This window comes from Aulonocara stuartgranti (assembly GCF_965226115.1).
Source record: "Aulonocara stuartgranti genome assembly, chromosome: 8".
NCBI classification, from domain to species: Eukaryota; Metazoa; Chordata; class Actinopteri; order Cichliformes; family Cichlidae; genus Aulonocara; species Aulonocara stuartgranti.
This window is the reverse complement of record NC_138959.1, coordinates 11,838,365-11,855,231: the sequence shown is the minus strand read 5'-3', so window position 1 is coordinate 11,855,231 and position 16,867 is coordinate 11,838,365. Positions and strand designations below refer to the sequence as shown.

General features: G+C 38.4%; 1 protein-coding gene across 1 annotated transcript; it reads right to left on the bottom strand.

The window, feature by feature from the left end:
• Positions 1-1,637: 1,637 nt before the first annotated feature.
• On the bottom strand, positions 1,638-10,325 carry qrfprb (pyroglutamylated RFamide peptide receptor b). Its single transcript, XM_082545189.1, has 6 exons — positions 9,639-10,325; positions 8,270-8,428; positions 6,994-7,055; positions 6,255-6,490; positions 4,206-4,303; positions 1,638-4,076 (listed from the first exon to the last, which is right to left on the bottom strand). The coding sequence occupies exons 1-6, from the start codon at positions 10,003-10,005 to the stop codon at positions 3,679-3,681; spliced, it is 1,320 nt and encodes a 439-aa protein (XP_082401315.1). The 5' UTR covers positions 10,006-10,325; the 3' UTR covers positions 1,638-3,678.
• Positions 10,326-16,867: the final 6,542 nt, after the last annotated feature.

Here is a 16,867-nt window from a genome sequence, read left to right as displayed (position 1 = left end):
ATCCAGAGACCTGGAATTTACAGAAAGAGCTCTTTAATGCACAAGAAATAATTCATGAAATAAGCAGTAATCGATCCGGTCTTCTCGTACACAAATATAGCCTGCTCATGCTTAAGTGATAACATGTCGCAGTGAATTCCCGTTCACTCCTTTAAGCTTCGTCTGGTAACATCCTTCAGTCCAGTCACGGTCTTTTAAATGAACGATGGGTTGATTGTCAATGAAATCTTTAAATCCTGCACAGTTGTAAAAAGTAAAGTCAAGCTATTGTTACCAGCACAGACTACTTACCACAGAGCGCTTTAGTAACCATAGAGAGGAATATTTTACTACATCAAGAGCATAAAATACTACTGCTTATGTGAGCTTTCTCTCCAAGAGCTAAGATTTGACAGACATTTATAGCCTTTTACTTCAAAGCCATAAACTACAGGATAATAAGATATAAAGTGGAAATACTACTGAAAATGAACAGCATATTTCTGATCTCCAAAGAAAAACAGCAGGGGCTTTCTCCTGATTTACTCTTTTATTAATCAGAGCATTGCTCAGTGCTGTGTAAATTTGTAAATCAAGAGGTCCCATGACACAAAGACAGTGCTGTTTCAACAGCTGAAATGATTCAAAAAGGCTGCAGAACACATCAAAATTAAAGCATCATTAGGGCCCAGCTGTTTAAACTAAACATAGCTTTAAGCACACACGAAGCATCATCCAATTACATTTGATAATCCGGGCAATCACAATCAGTCAAAAATCAGAAAAATACTAAAACTGATGCAAAGCCTGAACTTCATGCTCAGAGAACACAAAAGGCACATGCTATGCACCTTTAGGCGGCTATCAATGGGATTCACCAATAATTCATGTAATCTGAGTTTGATAAAAGATTAAAAGGAGCTGAAATCATGTGTTGCTGTATGCTGCTGTAGGAGTCTTTCCTCAGAGTTTAATAAGCGTCTCCAGTTTCACAGATTTAACTACAGCTGACACGTTTGCAAGTGGCTGCAAGGAATAAACACAATTTGAGCTCCTATTAAAACTTTTCTGAAACCCTGATTTGATTCTGGTGAGCACGCTCATATGTAGCATGAAACTTGTGTTTAGGATCGTGGATTGTGCGCATCCTGTCATGCAAAGGTTGTGTGTGTTAGATAGTAGAAACGGGCAGTTTTATATCCAACATGTTGTCAGCAATGAGATAAGAAGGCTGTCTGATTGTTCAGTACCACTGAGGCGGAGAGATGCTGCTTATTTACAGTAGTGCACTCTATTGCAAATTTTAGCATGATTCATGAAAACTCAAAATGCATGCTAAAAGTAGCATATTGATAATATTTTTAAAGCTTCCACAGTTTCACAACAGTACACCGGTAAGTACCGGTAACAGCCATGGTTTAAGAGAAGCTAAGCTCCTCCCCTACCCGGGGCTGCACTAAAGACTAAGCCTGGTCTCGTTGCAGACCCTGTCTATATACAATACCATTATCTTCCGCGCTGACAGGGATTATTTAAGGCTTTGGAATGAAATACTTAAAAACGTGCAAAGCAAATCTAGGCCAAATATAGATAACCTAGAAAAAAAAAAATATATATATATATATATATATATATATATATATATGTATATATATATATATATATATATATATGTATTTTCCCTTAAGCACAATTGATGAGCTCCAAGACAGAAAGTTTAACACCAAAATGAACAGGTACTTAAACTTTAACACTAAAGACATCAGAGTCGCAAAAATATTACACAGACCGACTTTACAAACTCTTCTGTTTGTGTTTTTATAAGAAGTCCACAGTCACAACTTGTACCTCGCTTACTCGCTCGAGTATATCCAGCAGGTTTAGGCTGTTTCACTCTTTTGAACATCTCATTCTTCCACAGTCGGTGATAAAATAAAAGGCAGACAGACTTTCTGTCATGATAACACCTCATTTTGTTTACATTCATTGTTCAGCATTCAGTATGCATTTCTAAAACTCTTCAGACGGTCAACAGAACAACCACTGATCACTTTCTTTGTGTTCGCGTTTGCATTGCTTTTTGCACAAAAAACATCAGCGACTACAGCCTTCACACATTACATTGTGAATAAATGTGGAGTATGTTTTACCCTCTAAATGTTTTACTCTGTCTGCATCACTTATAAATGGAGTCGATTTGGCTTGTAGTCCAAAGCACTTTGAGTCATTAAGAAAGCCTTAAATTTATGACCATCCACTTCCATTCCAATTTTCATTGATGTTGTCAGATGGACAGCCATTTAGGAAATTAAATATGACTGTATGTTTTGTTAAAATACGCTTTGCAAGCTTATTCAAGTGCTATTGTTCATATTTTCATCTATATTCCTGAAAGCAGAATTCTGTTTAGTAGTGGCTGGATAAGATAGAAGATTTAAAATGGCTCACAGAGGGAGACGTGGTGGACAACAGAAGAGAGAACCTTTTAGATTAGGGCAATTATAATGGATCATGGTGTAAACAATGGCCAGTGAGAGACTGAACTAGGGATACAGCCCAGTCTGACTGTTCCACAGTTAGAACAGTTGTGTAAACTGTGATTCATTCTGTAAAAGCATCAAAGCAAAGCCCATTGAACCCTTTCCTGCTGTGTTTCTGTGACTTTGTTCCTGTAGGATGCTGGTTTCTACAAAGAGGGGCAGATCTGTGTTTAACACGTTGTGCAGATTTCTTCCAGTTATTAAGACATAAGGATGTACAACTTCAAATGCTGACATAATGTGTTGTGCATGTGTTGGGTTTGCCATGTATGTGTGTTCTGATTGACGCACCCGTTGTTGTGAGCTCAGACGAAGATTATTTTTGTATGCAGCAGCAACCTTGCAAAGCAGTGTATTAAGACAGCCGACAGTGCGAAGAGGTTTGAAAATTAGTATTCATCCCTTCATGTATTGTGAGATTTAATCTTATTAAACTGTACAGTGGCTATATTTACTTTCTTATGATTTCACCTGCTCAGCTTATGATTAAATAGTCCAAAATAGGCTTACACACATTCTGTGATATAATAAAAATTTGTATCTAAAGGATGGTGACTCATGGAAAGAGGTTAATCTCTGATCTTAAAGGTTTTCAACTGAATTAACCTGAAACGAGGTGTTTTTGCTGACTTGAATGCAAATGCAAACTTAATGCGAATTTAGCTGTCGGTGAAAGATTAGGCATCTCTTCTAAAAGCATAGCTCTGCAACGTCCTCTACATTTTCATTTCCAAACAGTTCCTGCTGTGCCGTAATACAATTTCAGATCATTTGGGGTGACATTGAACACTCATGCATTATTATGCTTTCACGAAGAACTGCTGAATGTCCTCCAGATTTTAGAGACAAGCGGAAATGATTTCTCAGTAGGGTCTGATCACCCTATACTCAGTTTATAGTTAAAGTGTCTCTTTGTGATATTCATTAACAATCTTTCTTCTGTGCTCCTGACCAGCATGGGAATACATTCCCTAACTCCTTGCTCTGCAGAGATAAATTATCAAGCTGTTGGACTTTTGCATCTTTCAGCCACATCAGTGAAACCTGAAATCACATTTGATGGCCTTGCAGCTGCTGGCCCCAAGTGAAAATAATTGACAGCAAGCGTGGCAATCCAAGGTAAGCAGTTAAAACACCTCAGATCCGGGACAGTTCCTTCTCATTTTACTTGAGAGGAGCTGTTTGCAGGGAGCTCCGTTTGAATGGTGGAGATTTTCTCTCCCATTATTTCCAGGGAGCTCTCTCCGTGTGATGACGTCGAAGGGCCCTTCTCTGCTGAGTGCGGCTCCAGGCTATTGCCTTCGTCTGGCTCCAGGAAGGCTTCTCTACTTTGGGGTTTGATGAACTGCACACTCAGTCTAGGCGCCGCCACAGCGCCACTCTGCTGGGTAGGCTTTCGAACGCAGTGGGAGAGGGTGGAAAAGCAACTCTTCTTGAAGTTCTCGTTCATGAAGGCGTAGACGATGGGATTGTTGAAGCTGTTGAAGAACCCGATGGCCTGAACAGTGGCGATGATCATGTTGAGTGTGACTCCGTCGTATTTGTTCTCCAGGTCATCTGGAGGACAGGATAATTACACATAAAGAGGATTGAGGCTTTTAATAAATGGAAATGTGCACTTAAGCAAGATCTTTTTTTATTTACTCCTGAAACCACAGACCCCTTAATGCACCAGGCAATGCTTACAGTATTCAAACAGCATGTGGACTGTGTGGAAGGGTGCCCAGCAAATTGTGAATAGCAGAACAATGGTGATCATCATTTTCACAGCCCTTTTCTTTTTCCTGTAGAAGGTTAAAAAAAAAATCAAAAAATCAAAATCGTTATATAAAAAAATGTAAACTACACAAATGTAACACATGTCTTATTGCAGGGAAAAAGCAGGTGTGACCAGGAACATTAATCATGGCACTCTTCTTGCATTGGAATGTACCAGAGAGATGCAACAGTGAGTCACTGTGGAAGTGAGTCTGTATTTGTGTGAATTTCTTCAAAAGACATAATCACCTTTAGCAGCAGTACCTCGAAGAAGCTGTTTTCTGAACTCTCACATCTTTGTGGAGAAATTCTAGCCTATTCTTCTTTACAACGTTGTTTGAGTTCATTGAGGATTTTGGATATTTGTTCCTGCACAGCTCCCTTAAGGTCCCACCACAGCATTCCAGTAAGGTAGAGGTCTGAACTTTGTGCATTTGTGACACCTTGAGTAATTTCTATTCTCAGCAAAACTGTTGGAGATTTGCTTCTGTGCTCGGGATCATCGTACTGTTGTATGACCCAGTTTTGGCCAAGCTTTAGCTGTCGGATAAATGGCCTCAAATTTGACTCCAGAATACTTTGGTATACAGAGGATTTCATGGTTGACTTGATGTCTGTAAGGTTTTCTGATCCTGTAGCTGTAAAAAAAAGTCCAAATCAACCCTCCATCACTGTTTTTGAAAGTTGGTATGATGTGTTTGTTCTGATACACTCTGTTTGCTTTTTGCCAAATGTGGTGTTGTGCATTACAGCCAAACATCTGTGCTTTCTCCTCTGTGCAAAGGACATTATTTAGAAATTTGTGCTTTCTTTAGATGAAATCTTGGAAACACTAACCTAACTTATTTTTAGAAAGATGAGTTTTTCTCCTGGCAACGCTTCTACCAAGCCATATTTATCCAATCTCTTTCTAATTCTACTGTCATGAACATTAACATTTAACATGCTAACTGAGATGTAGCTCCTTGATCTTTTCTAGTTTCCCTGAGCATTGCACAGTCTGACCTCGGGTTTCATTTGCTGTAAAGAAATCGGCACTGTGTTGACACACCTAAATACTTTAGAACACCAAACTGCCAAAACCTCAACTTTTATAAGGTGCTCGAACATAGCTGATAGTCAGTTAATCAAGTGTATTTGATTAGCAGTACTTGGCTGCTGCTTGATCTCTTAATTCTGATGGAAGCTTTAAAGTTTTACTTAGAGTCCTATAAAAGCTTTCTTTTTCACAATACAATAAATCTTTAATGAACTCAGCCAGTATCACATATTGCAGGTCCAAACTATGCTACCTGGTGGCAAAAGTATCTTAAGTGCAGTGCCCTAACGATTCTCCTGGCCCTAAATGTATAAACATATACCCATTTCAGTCTCTGCCTTTCACATGTTCTCTCCACAAGAGCAACAACATTGCTCAAATGACTAATAGTTTATGTCCAGGAGAGTAGAGTGGAGTACAGCGGAGAGCAGGTGTTGCATCTTCTTGCAAACCACCTGTTAATGTTAGTTTCAGTCAGTAAAGATAATGTTCTGTCCTTCCCTTGAATCTAACTGTAATTTCTTTGGATTGCTGTCAGTCTTGCACTGATATTAATAGCGTAAAATGAACAACTAACATGGCATGCAAGTAGATGTCACCTAATCTCCTTATTTTTTAAATACAGGTGTTCTTTTTCTTCTTCTTTCTTTGCTTAACTGTTGAATTAACCAAAAAAATAAAAAATAAAATAAAAGTTTATAGTTTAAATTATTATTTTTTTTTTTTGAAGAGCAGGTTCATTTCTTTTTGTAAAGATGACTAGACCATGCAGCAAGGGCAATAATGCAACAACAGTGCCCCCATTCTTGACCTTCCACCCTCAACTATTGACAGTTCAGTTCTGTTAATTGGAATGCAAACAAGGCCAAACTGAAACGAAATGTCATCTACAAATAAATATGGCGGTTAAATATCTCCATCAGACTTGTCTAACCCACCTTGATATCTTACTGATCTCCCTGTGGTTCATGGTGCTGAGGACTGAGGCATCACCCACCCTCTTGCGGATCCACAACTCTATGCCAATGCATGTGTAGAGGAATAGCATGGCTGCCAAAGGGAGCAGGAAAAGGGCCACCATGATGAAGGTGGTGTACGCCTGCCTGTGAGTCACCGAGCTCCAGCTCTCCTGACAACACACATGGTAGTGATCGTACAAGAAGTCGTACTTCACCTGAGATATGGAAAAAGAAAAGCTTTTAGTCATGGAAGAATGGTCAAGACAGCTGAAGTAGGTCTGACTGACAGGGTGGTTTTTATCCAATGCTTTACTACATTTGATTCACACTGATGCATTTTTTTTTCTGACAGGTTTGGTGTGCCAAGGAGGCCATCTGATAGTAGTAGGCTTCCCTGAGAGGACATAGCATATGGTATAATCATGTTATGCCATCCCACCAACTAAAAATTATTACTTTTACAGCTTTAATAAAACCAAACCCCAAACACAAGATTAAAATTAGGGTAGTTTAAAATTTTAATTAAATCTCAATTAAAAAGCATCTATTCACAACATTTGTGGCTCTGCTGTGAGTGAATTTAGAGCCTGATTCAGGTGGAAAGTTAAGATAAAGCCAACATGTCTTTTCATCTGTTGTGTTCAGAGGGATTACCAGGAATGTGAACCTTCTTCAAGCTAAAAAAGGCAATCTTATGTGTTTTTTGAAGGGCACTTACCTTTAACTGTTGCACAAACAGCATTGGTGAGCCCACTATCACTGAGGCAATCCATACAAGTCCTGCAAGAAACAAACAAGTATTTAATACCATCAAATAGAAAACCTATAACTTTAATACTGTGTCTGCTAAGGCATTTCAAGGAGAGCAACTTTTTAGTGACAAACAGCAGTCGCAGTAGCCCTATAATTAAATACCTCTCTTACGTAATTCATAATCTGTCAATCGTGTGCAATCTCTGTGAGATACCTGCATTTTTCTTTCTTCTTTATTCCAATAATGCAAAGCCCAACCCATAACACCAGACATTGTATGGCATAATGTATTGACTTTTTTAGACATGGTTTAAATTTAAAAGGAGTATTTCTTAAAGAGGGTGGGTGGGTGGGGTGGGGTGGGGGGTGGGGGGGTTGTTACTTAACCCCACTTACAGACCTGTGACCAATTTAGAATAACCACTTAAGAACAAAATAATGGCAGGCAATACTTAACCTTCACCACTGAATACTTGTGGGAATTTATTTCCCCTAGAAACTATTTAAATTAAACAGTCAGGATGTGATTGGTGTACATACTTTCAGGTTTAACTCAATAGGTTTAAGGAAGGATTTGTATTAACTGTTGCTGAATTACCGATATTTTTATACCCTGTCCCACAGGGTACCCATTTTTAGATATATAGCCTAAGGATTATTTTTTTAATACTTGGATGAAAACTCTTTACAGTCAATGACTGCCAGAGATCTAGAACCCATGGACATCACCAATTCCTTCCTTAAGATGCTCTGCTGGGACTTTGCTGCAGCCATCTTCAGTTGCTGCCTGTTTGTGCTTCTTTCTGCCTTTAGTTTTGTCTAAAGTAACTAAACACAATGTCCTGTTGAGTTGAGATAAGGTGAGCCCCCTGCCAATTGAAGAATATCCCATTTTCTGCCTTCATAAGCTCCTGGGTTGCTTTTGCAGTGTACTTTGGATCATTATCCATTTGCGCTACAAAGTGCTGTTTGATCAATTTTTCAGCATCTGGCTGAATCTGAGAAGAGTGTAACTAAAAAGATTTCACACGCATGTTTGCTCGAGAGTAACACTTGCTTTATTTGAATCTCTGATAAGTGTCTTGTCAATTTGGCATGCAGAATTCTGAGCTTTGCAGTGTAGGCAACACGCACATGTAAAACCCCATGTATTTCTATCTGTGAATCAGCATTGCTGCGATATTTCTCACATAACAGAGGATGCATAAGTACAACATGCCACTCTGGTAAACAATCAATACCTAGCATCTTGTATGCTCTTCTGGACGAATACTGCCTCCTCATTTTCAGTGGGAATACAATACCCTGGTATCTCTCAATAGCAATGCAGGTCATTGTTAGGATGCCTGTCACTATGGCTGTAGTCTGTATGAATGGAACAGTCTTGCAAACCAGAACCCCTGCAAGTAAAAAAAATAAAAATATAATAATGAATATAATGCAGCATGCAGAAGAAACATTTTACAAATTATGATGACTATTTATTAAAATGACAAGCTCAGACCTGGCTATGTTCTTGCTATGATAGGTTGTTTGTCAGCTTTTAACAATATTTCTGCAGGTCAGTGTTAAAAACTGTTTAATATATCAGCTCCCACTTAGTAACCACATGCTGATTTTTAACATCAAGCCCAAGAGGTAATGATTCATATAGTGTTTTTAGAGGTTGTAGATTTAATGCTTCATATCACTGAGAGTTAATACAGTTATGTACAAGCCTTAAGATACTATAAGACATTGAAATAACACCCTATCACACTGTGAGGAGACAGCACTTTAAAGACTCTGCAAATAGAATCACCCCTTTTAAAAATAAAAAGCAACAACAACAAATTGTTCTAGTTATATCCATTATCCAGTATTCATTATATTCAGTATCCATTGCATTAAATAAATGTTGATATGAGCATGAGCTTTCATTATCTATGCTGTAACAGAAGTGGACATAACAAGAAAACAGTCTGTAATTTTAGAATAAAACATTATAAGTGTGTTAATTTAATTATTTAAATGTTCACATCGACAGCCACTTATCCACAAATACTTCAGTGCATGGTTTGGGGGACTAAATATGATCAACTGGCAGTCTGGAGCCAGCGGTGCTTCACTTGCCTCCCGCTGTGACTCCCTTCAGGTTTCTGACTCATAACCATCTGGGTTTTTTTTTTTTTCAGCCTTTAAGAGACAGGAGGTCTTTATCTGCCATTTAAAGGCATTAGCTCATGGTGGGGTTCCAAGAATCTCTTTAAAAGTTCATTCCTCCGAGGATGTTTTTCCCACCCTGTACTGACTCTCTCTGGTGCCTGAAATGTGCACATTTCTTTTTTTAATGTGCTGCTGTACTAGATTTCATCCATTGCATTTTTGAAGCTGTACTGTGGCTTATAGAAAGGGACATCTTTCTGAGGTGCAGCATGTGTCATTATTATTCAGCTTGTGCGCTTAGTTAAAGTCATGGATAATCCGAGGTGTAACCTAATGGCACATTGTATCCCCTCACAGCAGCAGTCTCGCGATTTAATATTTAAATCTTATTCTTATCGAGAAAACGATCCTCGTGCCTGACGTACTGCTAAAAAGTTGGTGGCTTAATATAAGTTCATAACTCACCGCCGAACCATTCAGAGGAGATGTTCTGCAGCAAAGTAAACGGTATGCAGAAGAAAGTGATGAGCAGGTCGCTGACCGCCAGAGAGAAAATAAAAATATCTGTCGCCGTCTGTATCGTCCGTTTCTTCACAATTATGTAGATGACCAAACTATTTCCAGCGAGAGCCAAGACGAAAATAACCACATACATGATCACGAAGGTGGTTTTGGCGCTGTACGGTAACTCGGGGATGTAGACGAGCGGCTGGATGTTGTAGGCGTTGATAAAGTCCCGACGGCTCAGGTTGTAGTACTGGAGCATCTCCTGCAGCACTTCAGGAGTTATTTTAGTGGAGCCCTGCCCCGAATTTGTCGAAGCTGCGGCCATCCTGAACTGTGTCCTCAACCTTGAGACGAACTTGGCTGCACGGGGAAAGTAAAATAAAGAAATCAATCAGCGGGAGCTCTCAGCGGAAAGCTGCTTTTTTAACCTACAGGTGCGCATCTGGGTGTTGCTGCCTCGCCTCGTTCATCCACCAGACCCCGATGCTGTTGCTGCTGCTGCAGTTATGTAGTGCTCCGTGTGCGCGTACGGGTGAGTGTGTGCGCCCGCCCTGGTCAGAGGACAAAGTGACAGGCCAATGGACGAAGTTGTACCATAGGCTCTCTAAATGCCTCTATCCTCAGATTAGATCGTTTAGTCCTGTTAAACTATAAATACACGCAGTTTAAAACAATTAACCCGTCTATAACTTTCTCTTTTTAGTTAACACTCCATGCAGGGTGCTAATTAAGAAAATTAACTGGACATTTTTCAAACCATTTTGGCAACTCCATGAAGCAAACTAGTACAGTCATTTGCAATTCAGTGAAACCCCATATTTGCTTGAAAATAGTTCAAAGCCAACACATTCATTGAGAAAAACTGTATTGCTTTGTAAATTTGATGTCAGAAAAAGATTTCAAAAAACTTTAACACGGTCTTGCATCACATGCATGTGTTTTTCTTCACAACATAGTAAAGGCGTTTGGGGATGGAGCAAACCATTTGTTGCTTCTGGAGTCTTTTAAAAGTAAATACGTCTCACCACTCACAAAGACTGCCTGAGAAAATAGCAGCCATAAGACTGCAAAGAAGACCAGCATATATTACTTACGTTACAAGCCATTAAAAATAATGGACAGTTACAAAAAATCTCTGGAAGCAAGGAAAAGAGACAAAAACATTGTTGAATAGCTGTTATCAGTGAGCTCTTCAGACAGCAGTGCATAGGAGACAAACATAGCTGAGTGGAAACAACAGTATCTCCTAAAGCACACTTCTGAGGAGTGTTGTCTGTAAACACAGTTTACCACTGCATTCACAATTGTAATCTCTACTCAAGATTGACTGAGGGGAAGTGATAAGACATTCTAATGGATCAAAATTTAAAATTCATGCTTCCTCCAGGCTAAAGAGGGAGCAGGACTGTCATTAGACACTTCCTGAGCCAGTAAGTTAGGGTGCATCAGTGCGGATGACACTTGTACATCCCAGAATGTCCCATTAATAGCGAAAAATAAATACAGATGTGGGAGCAATATGTGCTGCTATCTAGCTAACATCTTTTCATGGAAGGTCAGGCTTATTTCAGCAAGACAACCTTTTGGACATAAAACAGCAATCTAGCTCACAGACCACAATACTGTCTGCGAACATCAAGGGCATGAGTGTCTATGGACTATGATGCTTGCAGAAAGCATTGTGAGCAGTACTGAGTTTAGGGAGGAGGTGAAAGAGAGCCAGGCGAGTTGGAGGTACTGCATGCTCTGTTGAGAAAGGGAATGAAGCCAGGAGAAGCAAAACAAAATGTGTTTGTGAAGGTGAAGATGCAACCAGGTAGCAAGGAGGTGGATGAGTTTAAATACCTGTGGTTAACCATCCAAGTGTACAAGAGTAGTAAAGAAGAGAGTGAAGGCAGGGTGGAGTGGATGGAGATGACTGTCAGGGGCGATTTGTGACAGACATATAGCAGCAAGAGTGAAAGGGAAGGTTTACAAGATAATAATGAGACCTGATGTATGGTGGCACTAATAGAAAGACAGGAGGCAAAGCTGGGGGTAGCAAAACTAAAGTTCATTTTTAGTTTTTTTGTGACCAGAAAGGACAGAGACAAAATTTAGATGATTTGGACATGTGCAAAGGAGGATAAAGGGGTTTAGTGTTCAAAGGATGTTGAATATGAAACTGACAGGCTGGAGAGAAAAAGGAAGGCCACAGAGAAAATTCATGGATGTTGTGAAGGAGGACATGCTGAGGGCTGGTGCGACAGAAGAGGATCCAAGGGTGAGATGGAGGCAGATTATCTGCTGTGGGAACAGCTGAAAGAAGAAGAAGTCTGGTACAAAACTGCCATAACTAACAGACACGTCAACCATAATAGTCGCCTTATAAAGTGAAAGAGGAACAAGGCATCTCCAAACTGTGAATGAGTCATATATCAAGCAAGAATGGAAAAACATTTTTACTTCAAAATTACAGCAATTTCTCTCCCCAGTTACCAAATGGGAGTATTCTTGAAATAAGAGGCCATGTAATACAGTAGTAAGCATGCACCCATCGCAACTTTCCTAATATATCTATATCATGAGTATATATTTAAATAATAATAATTTCTTGGGTTTAACATTTTATATGCTATTGGGCTATTTTCAGTTCAATATGGATTTGAATGACTTTACATGTGATTCAGTGTTTTTGGAAATAGTGTAACTGCTGCCAGGAGGACTTTATTTTGTCTTTAGTCAAAAGGAAAAAAAATCTGCAGCATGATTTGAGATCCACAATTTGCTTCAATACTAAAATGATTGTTACAGCCTGACTTTTCACTGTAAAGTCATATAAAAAGAGATTTGAATGACAATGTACAAGATTGTTTGTGATTTTCAATTAAACCCATTAAGTTACCCATATGGAAAAGATATATATAAATCTTATAAAGTTTGTATCTGTCTTGTGTGAAACTTGTATGTAAAGCATATAAGAGTGAAAACAGATATAAGATCCCTTGAAAAATTATATAATGAAACTTGTATGTTTTGGATACTTACGAAAACAATGTATGAAAGTAATGAGAAAGTGGCCACTTTCATGAGTAAATCATGTAAGCCTTATATGATTTACTCATGAAAGTGACCACTTTCATGAGTAATCACATATAAGTTTTTACTATTTCTTTTCCATATGGGTACAGCAGATTGTGCGTTAAGTCTGGATTTCAAACCAAATGTATTTTGTTGTCACCCGCTGACTCCACCCCACGCTGTGTAAAAAGCGCATCTACTCTTTTTGCTTTTATCCAATTAAACTGCCCCATAACTGCTCCTGTAATTTCAGAGCTGCATTCATCAGCCATCACTGCTGAGTTTTGATGAGCCTGCTCATCATTTTAACAAGAAATCTGCACTACTTGGCAATTTTCAAGTCTCAGTGTAAGGAAGAATATGAGTTTTTATTCTTTTTTTCACTTGCTGAGCTGTGTTATAGTGGTCTGCACAACATGAAATATTAGAAATACCTTATACATTCGTGGGGTTAGGCCAGTTGGTGAAAATAAATTTGGATGGTACATTTAGAGGCCTATGGTATATGACGTAAAATAGTACTTGAATCCGGTGGTACTAATGATCATCATCATCATCTTAGATTGTTATTATTTTTTTCAGCATGCCAACATGCTAATTATATGCACTGATGACAATGTCATTTATTTTTATTAAAAAATACTGGACAACTAGCAAGCGAACAATAATGACGCTAATCAAAAATGGTGTTATTGCTGGTGGTGTTAGGGGAAAAAAACTGCTTCCACACTAGTCATCCATGTAGTCGTGCTGTTTACAAGATAAAGCTGACAAAATATAAGCCCGGCATAATTTAAATCCCCAGATGGTAATGATTTTGTTTTATTCATAGAAAAGCAGAGATGCAAGCACCAATAAATAGTCTGATTAAAAAAAACACATCCATGCACGGTGGAGTAATGGTGAAGGCTAAAATGAAAGCGTTGGGTACATGTGGCAAGCTGAGCTTAGAAAGACTAAACTAAAAATACAGTGCAGGTGCTCCTCTACATTCAGCACAACACAAAAACCTGTGTTTTACTACGTGTGAGTAAGAAACAGGGCTTGTTCAAAAGGATGAGCAGTGGATTGTAAATTTTTTAGATGTTAGTAAGCTTTCTGGGGTTTATGCTAACCCAGTGCTACAAATATTACAGCTACAAGCATGTATTTGTTTTACATAACAATCACATAGGTGGCTATGACTGGCAGATATAAAAATGCCTTACCTGAGCTCCTTCTTTAATTTGTAAAGAAACAGCCTTGAGATCAGGGTCTTGGTTCAAGTGTTCAATGCATACAAATATTACATTTGTCTTGTTTTGTTGTGTATGGTGAAAAATACCTCATGCTTTACACGCATTTCCTAGAAGTACACGTTTATCTTTAATAACAATCTTTTTTACAACCTTGAACACAAAGTTCGAAAATGCAGAAAATACATAAGGGTTATCAAGATGACTGGTCTCTAGGAATCAAAGACTTTCAAAGACCACTGACAGAGCTGTCTGTTTGCAATCTGTGCTTTTGCTTTTACAGAGTTCCTTTCTTGCCCATCTACTGTCCCTGGGTGTTTAAAGTAAGGGCAGAGCTTCACAAACTTCACAGCATAGTGTAACTCTGCCTTTTATAATCTCCACCATCCAATAATGCCACAGAAAAACATAAACACAGTAAGAAGAGATTGTTTAAAAGAACTGAACTAAATTTATTACAATAAATTATTTGGCAACTAGACACTGATGAAGCAGAATAGAGAATCCCGACAGCAGTAGGAAGTAAAACATGGGGTGGTGATGAAACGGGTAGAAAACTCTAAGCAACCAGATTGGGAGGCGGTTCACAGGAATGAGACACTAAAATCCAAAGTGACAGAACAGCACAGAGAACAGAGACCGATTGACTCTCAGATGATAGGCAAGAAAACTAGTCGACCAGAGTGATGAATTAAACAATGTGGGAAGGTAAAAGCGATGAAATGGAATAGAGGCAGGTAAGTGAAAGCAAACATTCCTTGTTCATTTTGTGCAAAAGTTGTTATATTAATCCTGCATGCCTGTTACGCCTTTTCCCAACCTTGATCTACCGTGGTCACATAGTGCTCATTGTTCTGTCAGCGGTTTGCCCCCCTGTGACACTAACCAATCATACGCGCCATTGTTGACAGATTTTCTAAACATGCTAAGACCACATGCCAAGAAAATCTAAATTCTGGGGCTGTACTTCTGTGATTGACCGTAACAAGCCTTTCCCACCTTCCTTGAGCCAACATTGTCATAACTCACTGTCCAGCTCAGCCACTTGTGTCTTTTTTTAATGCTTTCTTGGCTGCCTCTGTTTCCTGCTGAGGAGCTGGGAATTGCAGCAAAAGTCCACATCCACTGTTGTTGTGGGGATGCTAGTGTGCTTTTTTTTTTTTTTTTTTTTTTTTTACTTTTTGCTTTACTTAAATAAACTTTCAAATCTCTGATTGGATAAGATTTGATATGTTTTCTATGTTTCATTGTAATTTGGCTTTATGAGATTTGCAATTTATTCCATTCATTTAATTCGTATTTTACACAGCTTCACAACATTTTATTTGAAATTCGGTTCGTAATTTAAGTGTGGTTAAAGTTTTTTCATTAAAAAAAAAAAACTTAGCTATTTTGAATCTCTTGTGGTTAGATCAACCTTGGTACAACTCTTCTGTCGTCTGCCTGCTTGCCTGCATCCCCTGCACAGCTTTCTCTGATTGTCCCCAACCCCCCTCAGTTTAAATGATCCACTTCAAAGATAAATACCATCCTTCACTCTTCTACTGGATCATTCTTAGTAAAACCTGGAAATCTTATCTGACTTTTTTGGTGCTGAAAAAGAAATAGGGAATTGTAATGTAAAGAATTTTTTTTAAAACTAAAACACAATCAGCTGCCAGGAAACTAGTATACTTTAATGCAATACTTTTGTCCACATTGAAATATCCCTGAAATTCTAGATGGATTTTGTTGGTGGATGGATGCAATTTTCTTTTTTTACAGATCTTTGTGGTTTCAAGACAATGTCATCTAATCACTTGATGACTTTTTCTCTGGCATTACTCTGATCTGCTCACACGTTTCTCTTATTAAATTAGCTTTAAATGAACTGAAATGAAATTTTTTGGTTCTTATTTGTTTCATCTAACACCATTTTTAGTTTCACTATAGTAAGCTTAGTCTCCTCAGGGAACACCACTCAGTACTTTTGTTATTTTTGTAGACTGACACATACAGAATTCATACTACTAACACATTCTTAGATTAGCTTTACTTAAAAGCTTCACTGTGAACAGGGTATTTATCGGACACTGGTTGCCTGTTGCGTCCTGTCTTATTTGTCTTATTTCCAGGGTGAAGACCTTTAAAGTTTTTTGTTTGGCATTGCAAACTTCCTACAACAACATTTGCAGGAACTAGCTCAGCGGGCTTTTGCTACTTTGATGATCAAGGAACTCTCTGAGTTTCTGTTGTGTTCATTAAATAAAAAATAAATAAATTACATTTTCTGGAAAAATGAGTAGAATTGATTAGACAGCTTATTAAATGCATGAAACCTGAAAACACTGCATCTTATCTAAATTCTCATCAAGTCGTTTTTTACATTACACTTTCAAATTTCATTGCTTTTGAAATTTTCTCCCTTTCATCACACAGTCGGTGCAGACTTGTCAGCTGTACATCCTTTTATGCTCATCCTGTGAGCTATTGTGCTAAGATCTGACAAGGGTAGTTCACTCATTTTCATGGTTAATCACATTATTTTATTGTATGATACCTTGGTGCCACTGGATTTTAACATGTCTCACACTCATACAGTAAGACAAATGGTGGGGGTCTAGTAAGGAAGTTGGGGGAAGCAGACAGCTCCACAGGAAGAATCTTTTGTCTCTTCGAGGACTCTGGTAGGTAGCAAGGGAGTGTGAACCTTAAGGTGTGAAACAGCTGTGTACTGATTTATTTATGATTCTAGATTTAGAGCAGAAGTTTTTTGCACTGCATTTTAAAATGAAAACAATAGCATTTATTTACAATTAAAGACACAGAGCAGAAAGTGTGTTACTGTTTTACATCCACAGACACACAAGAAAAGAAGCAGACAACATGAGGTCAAGTTATGGCAATTTTATT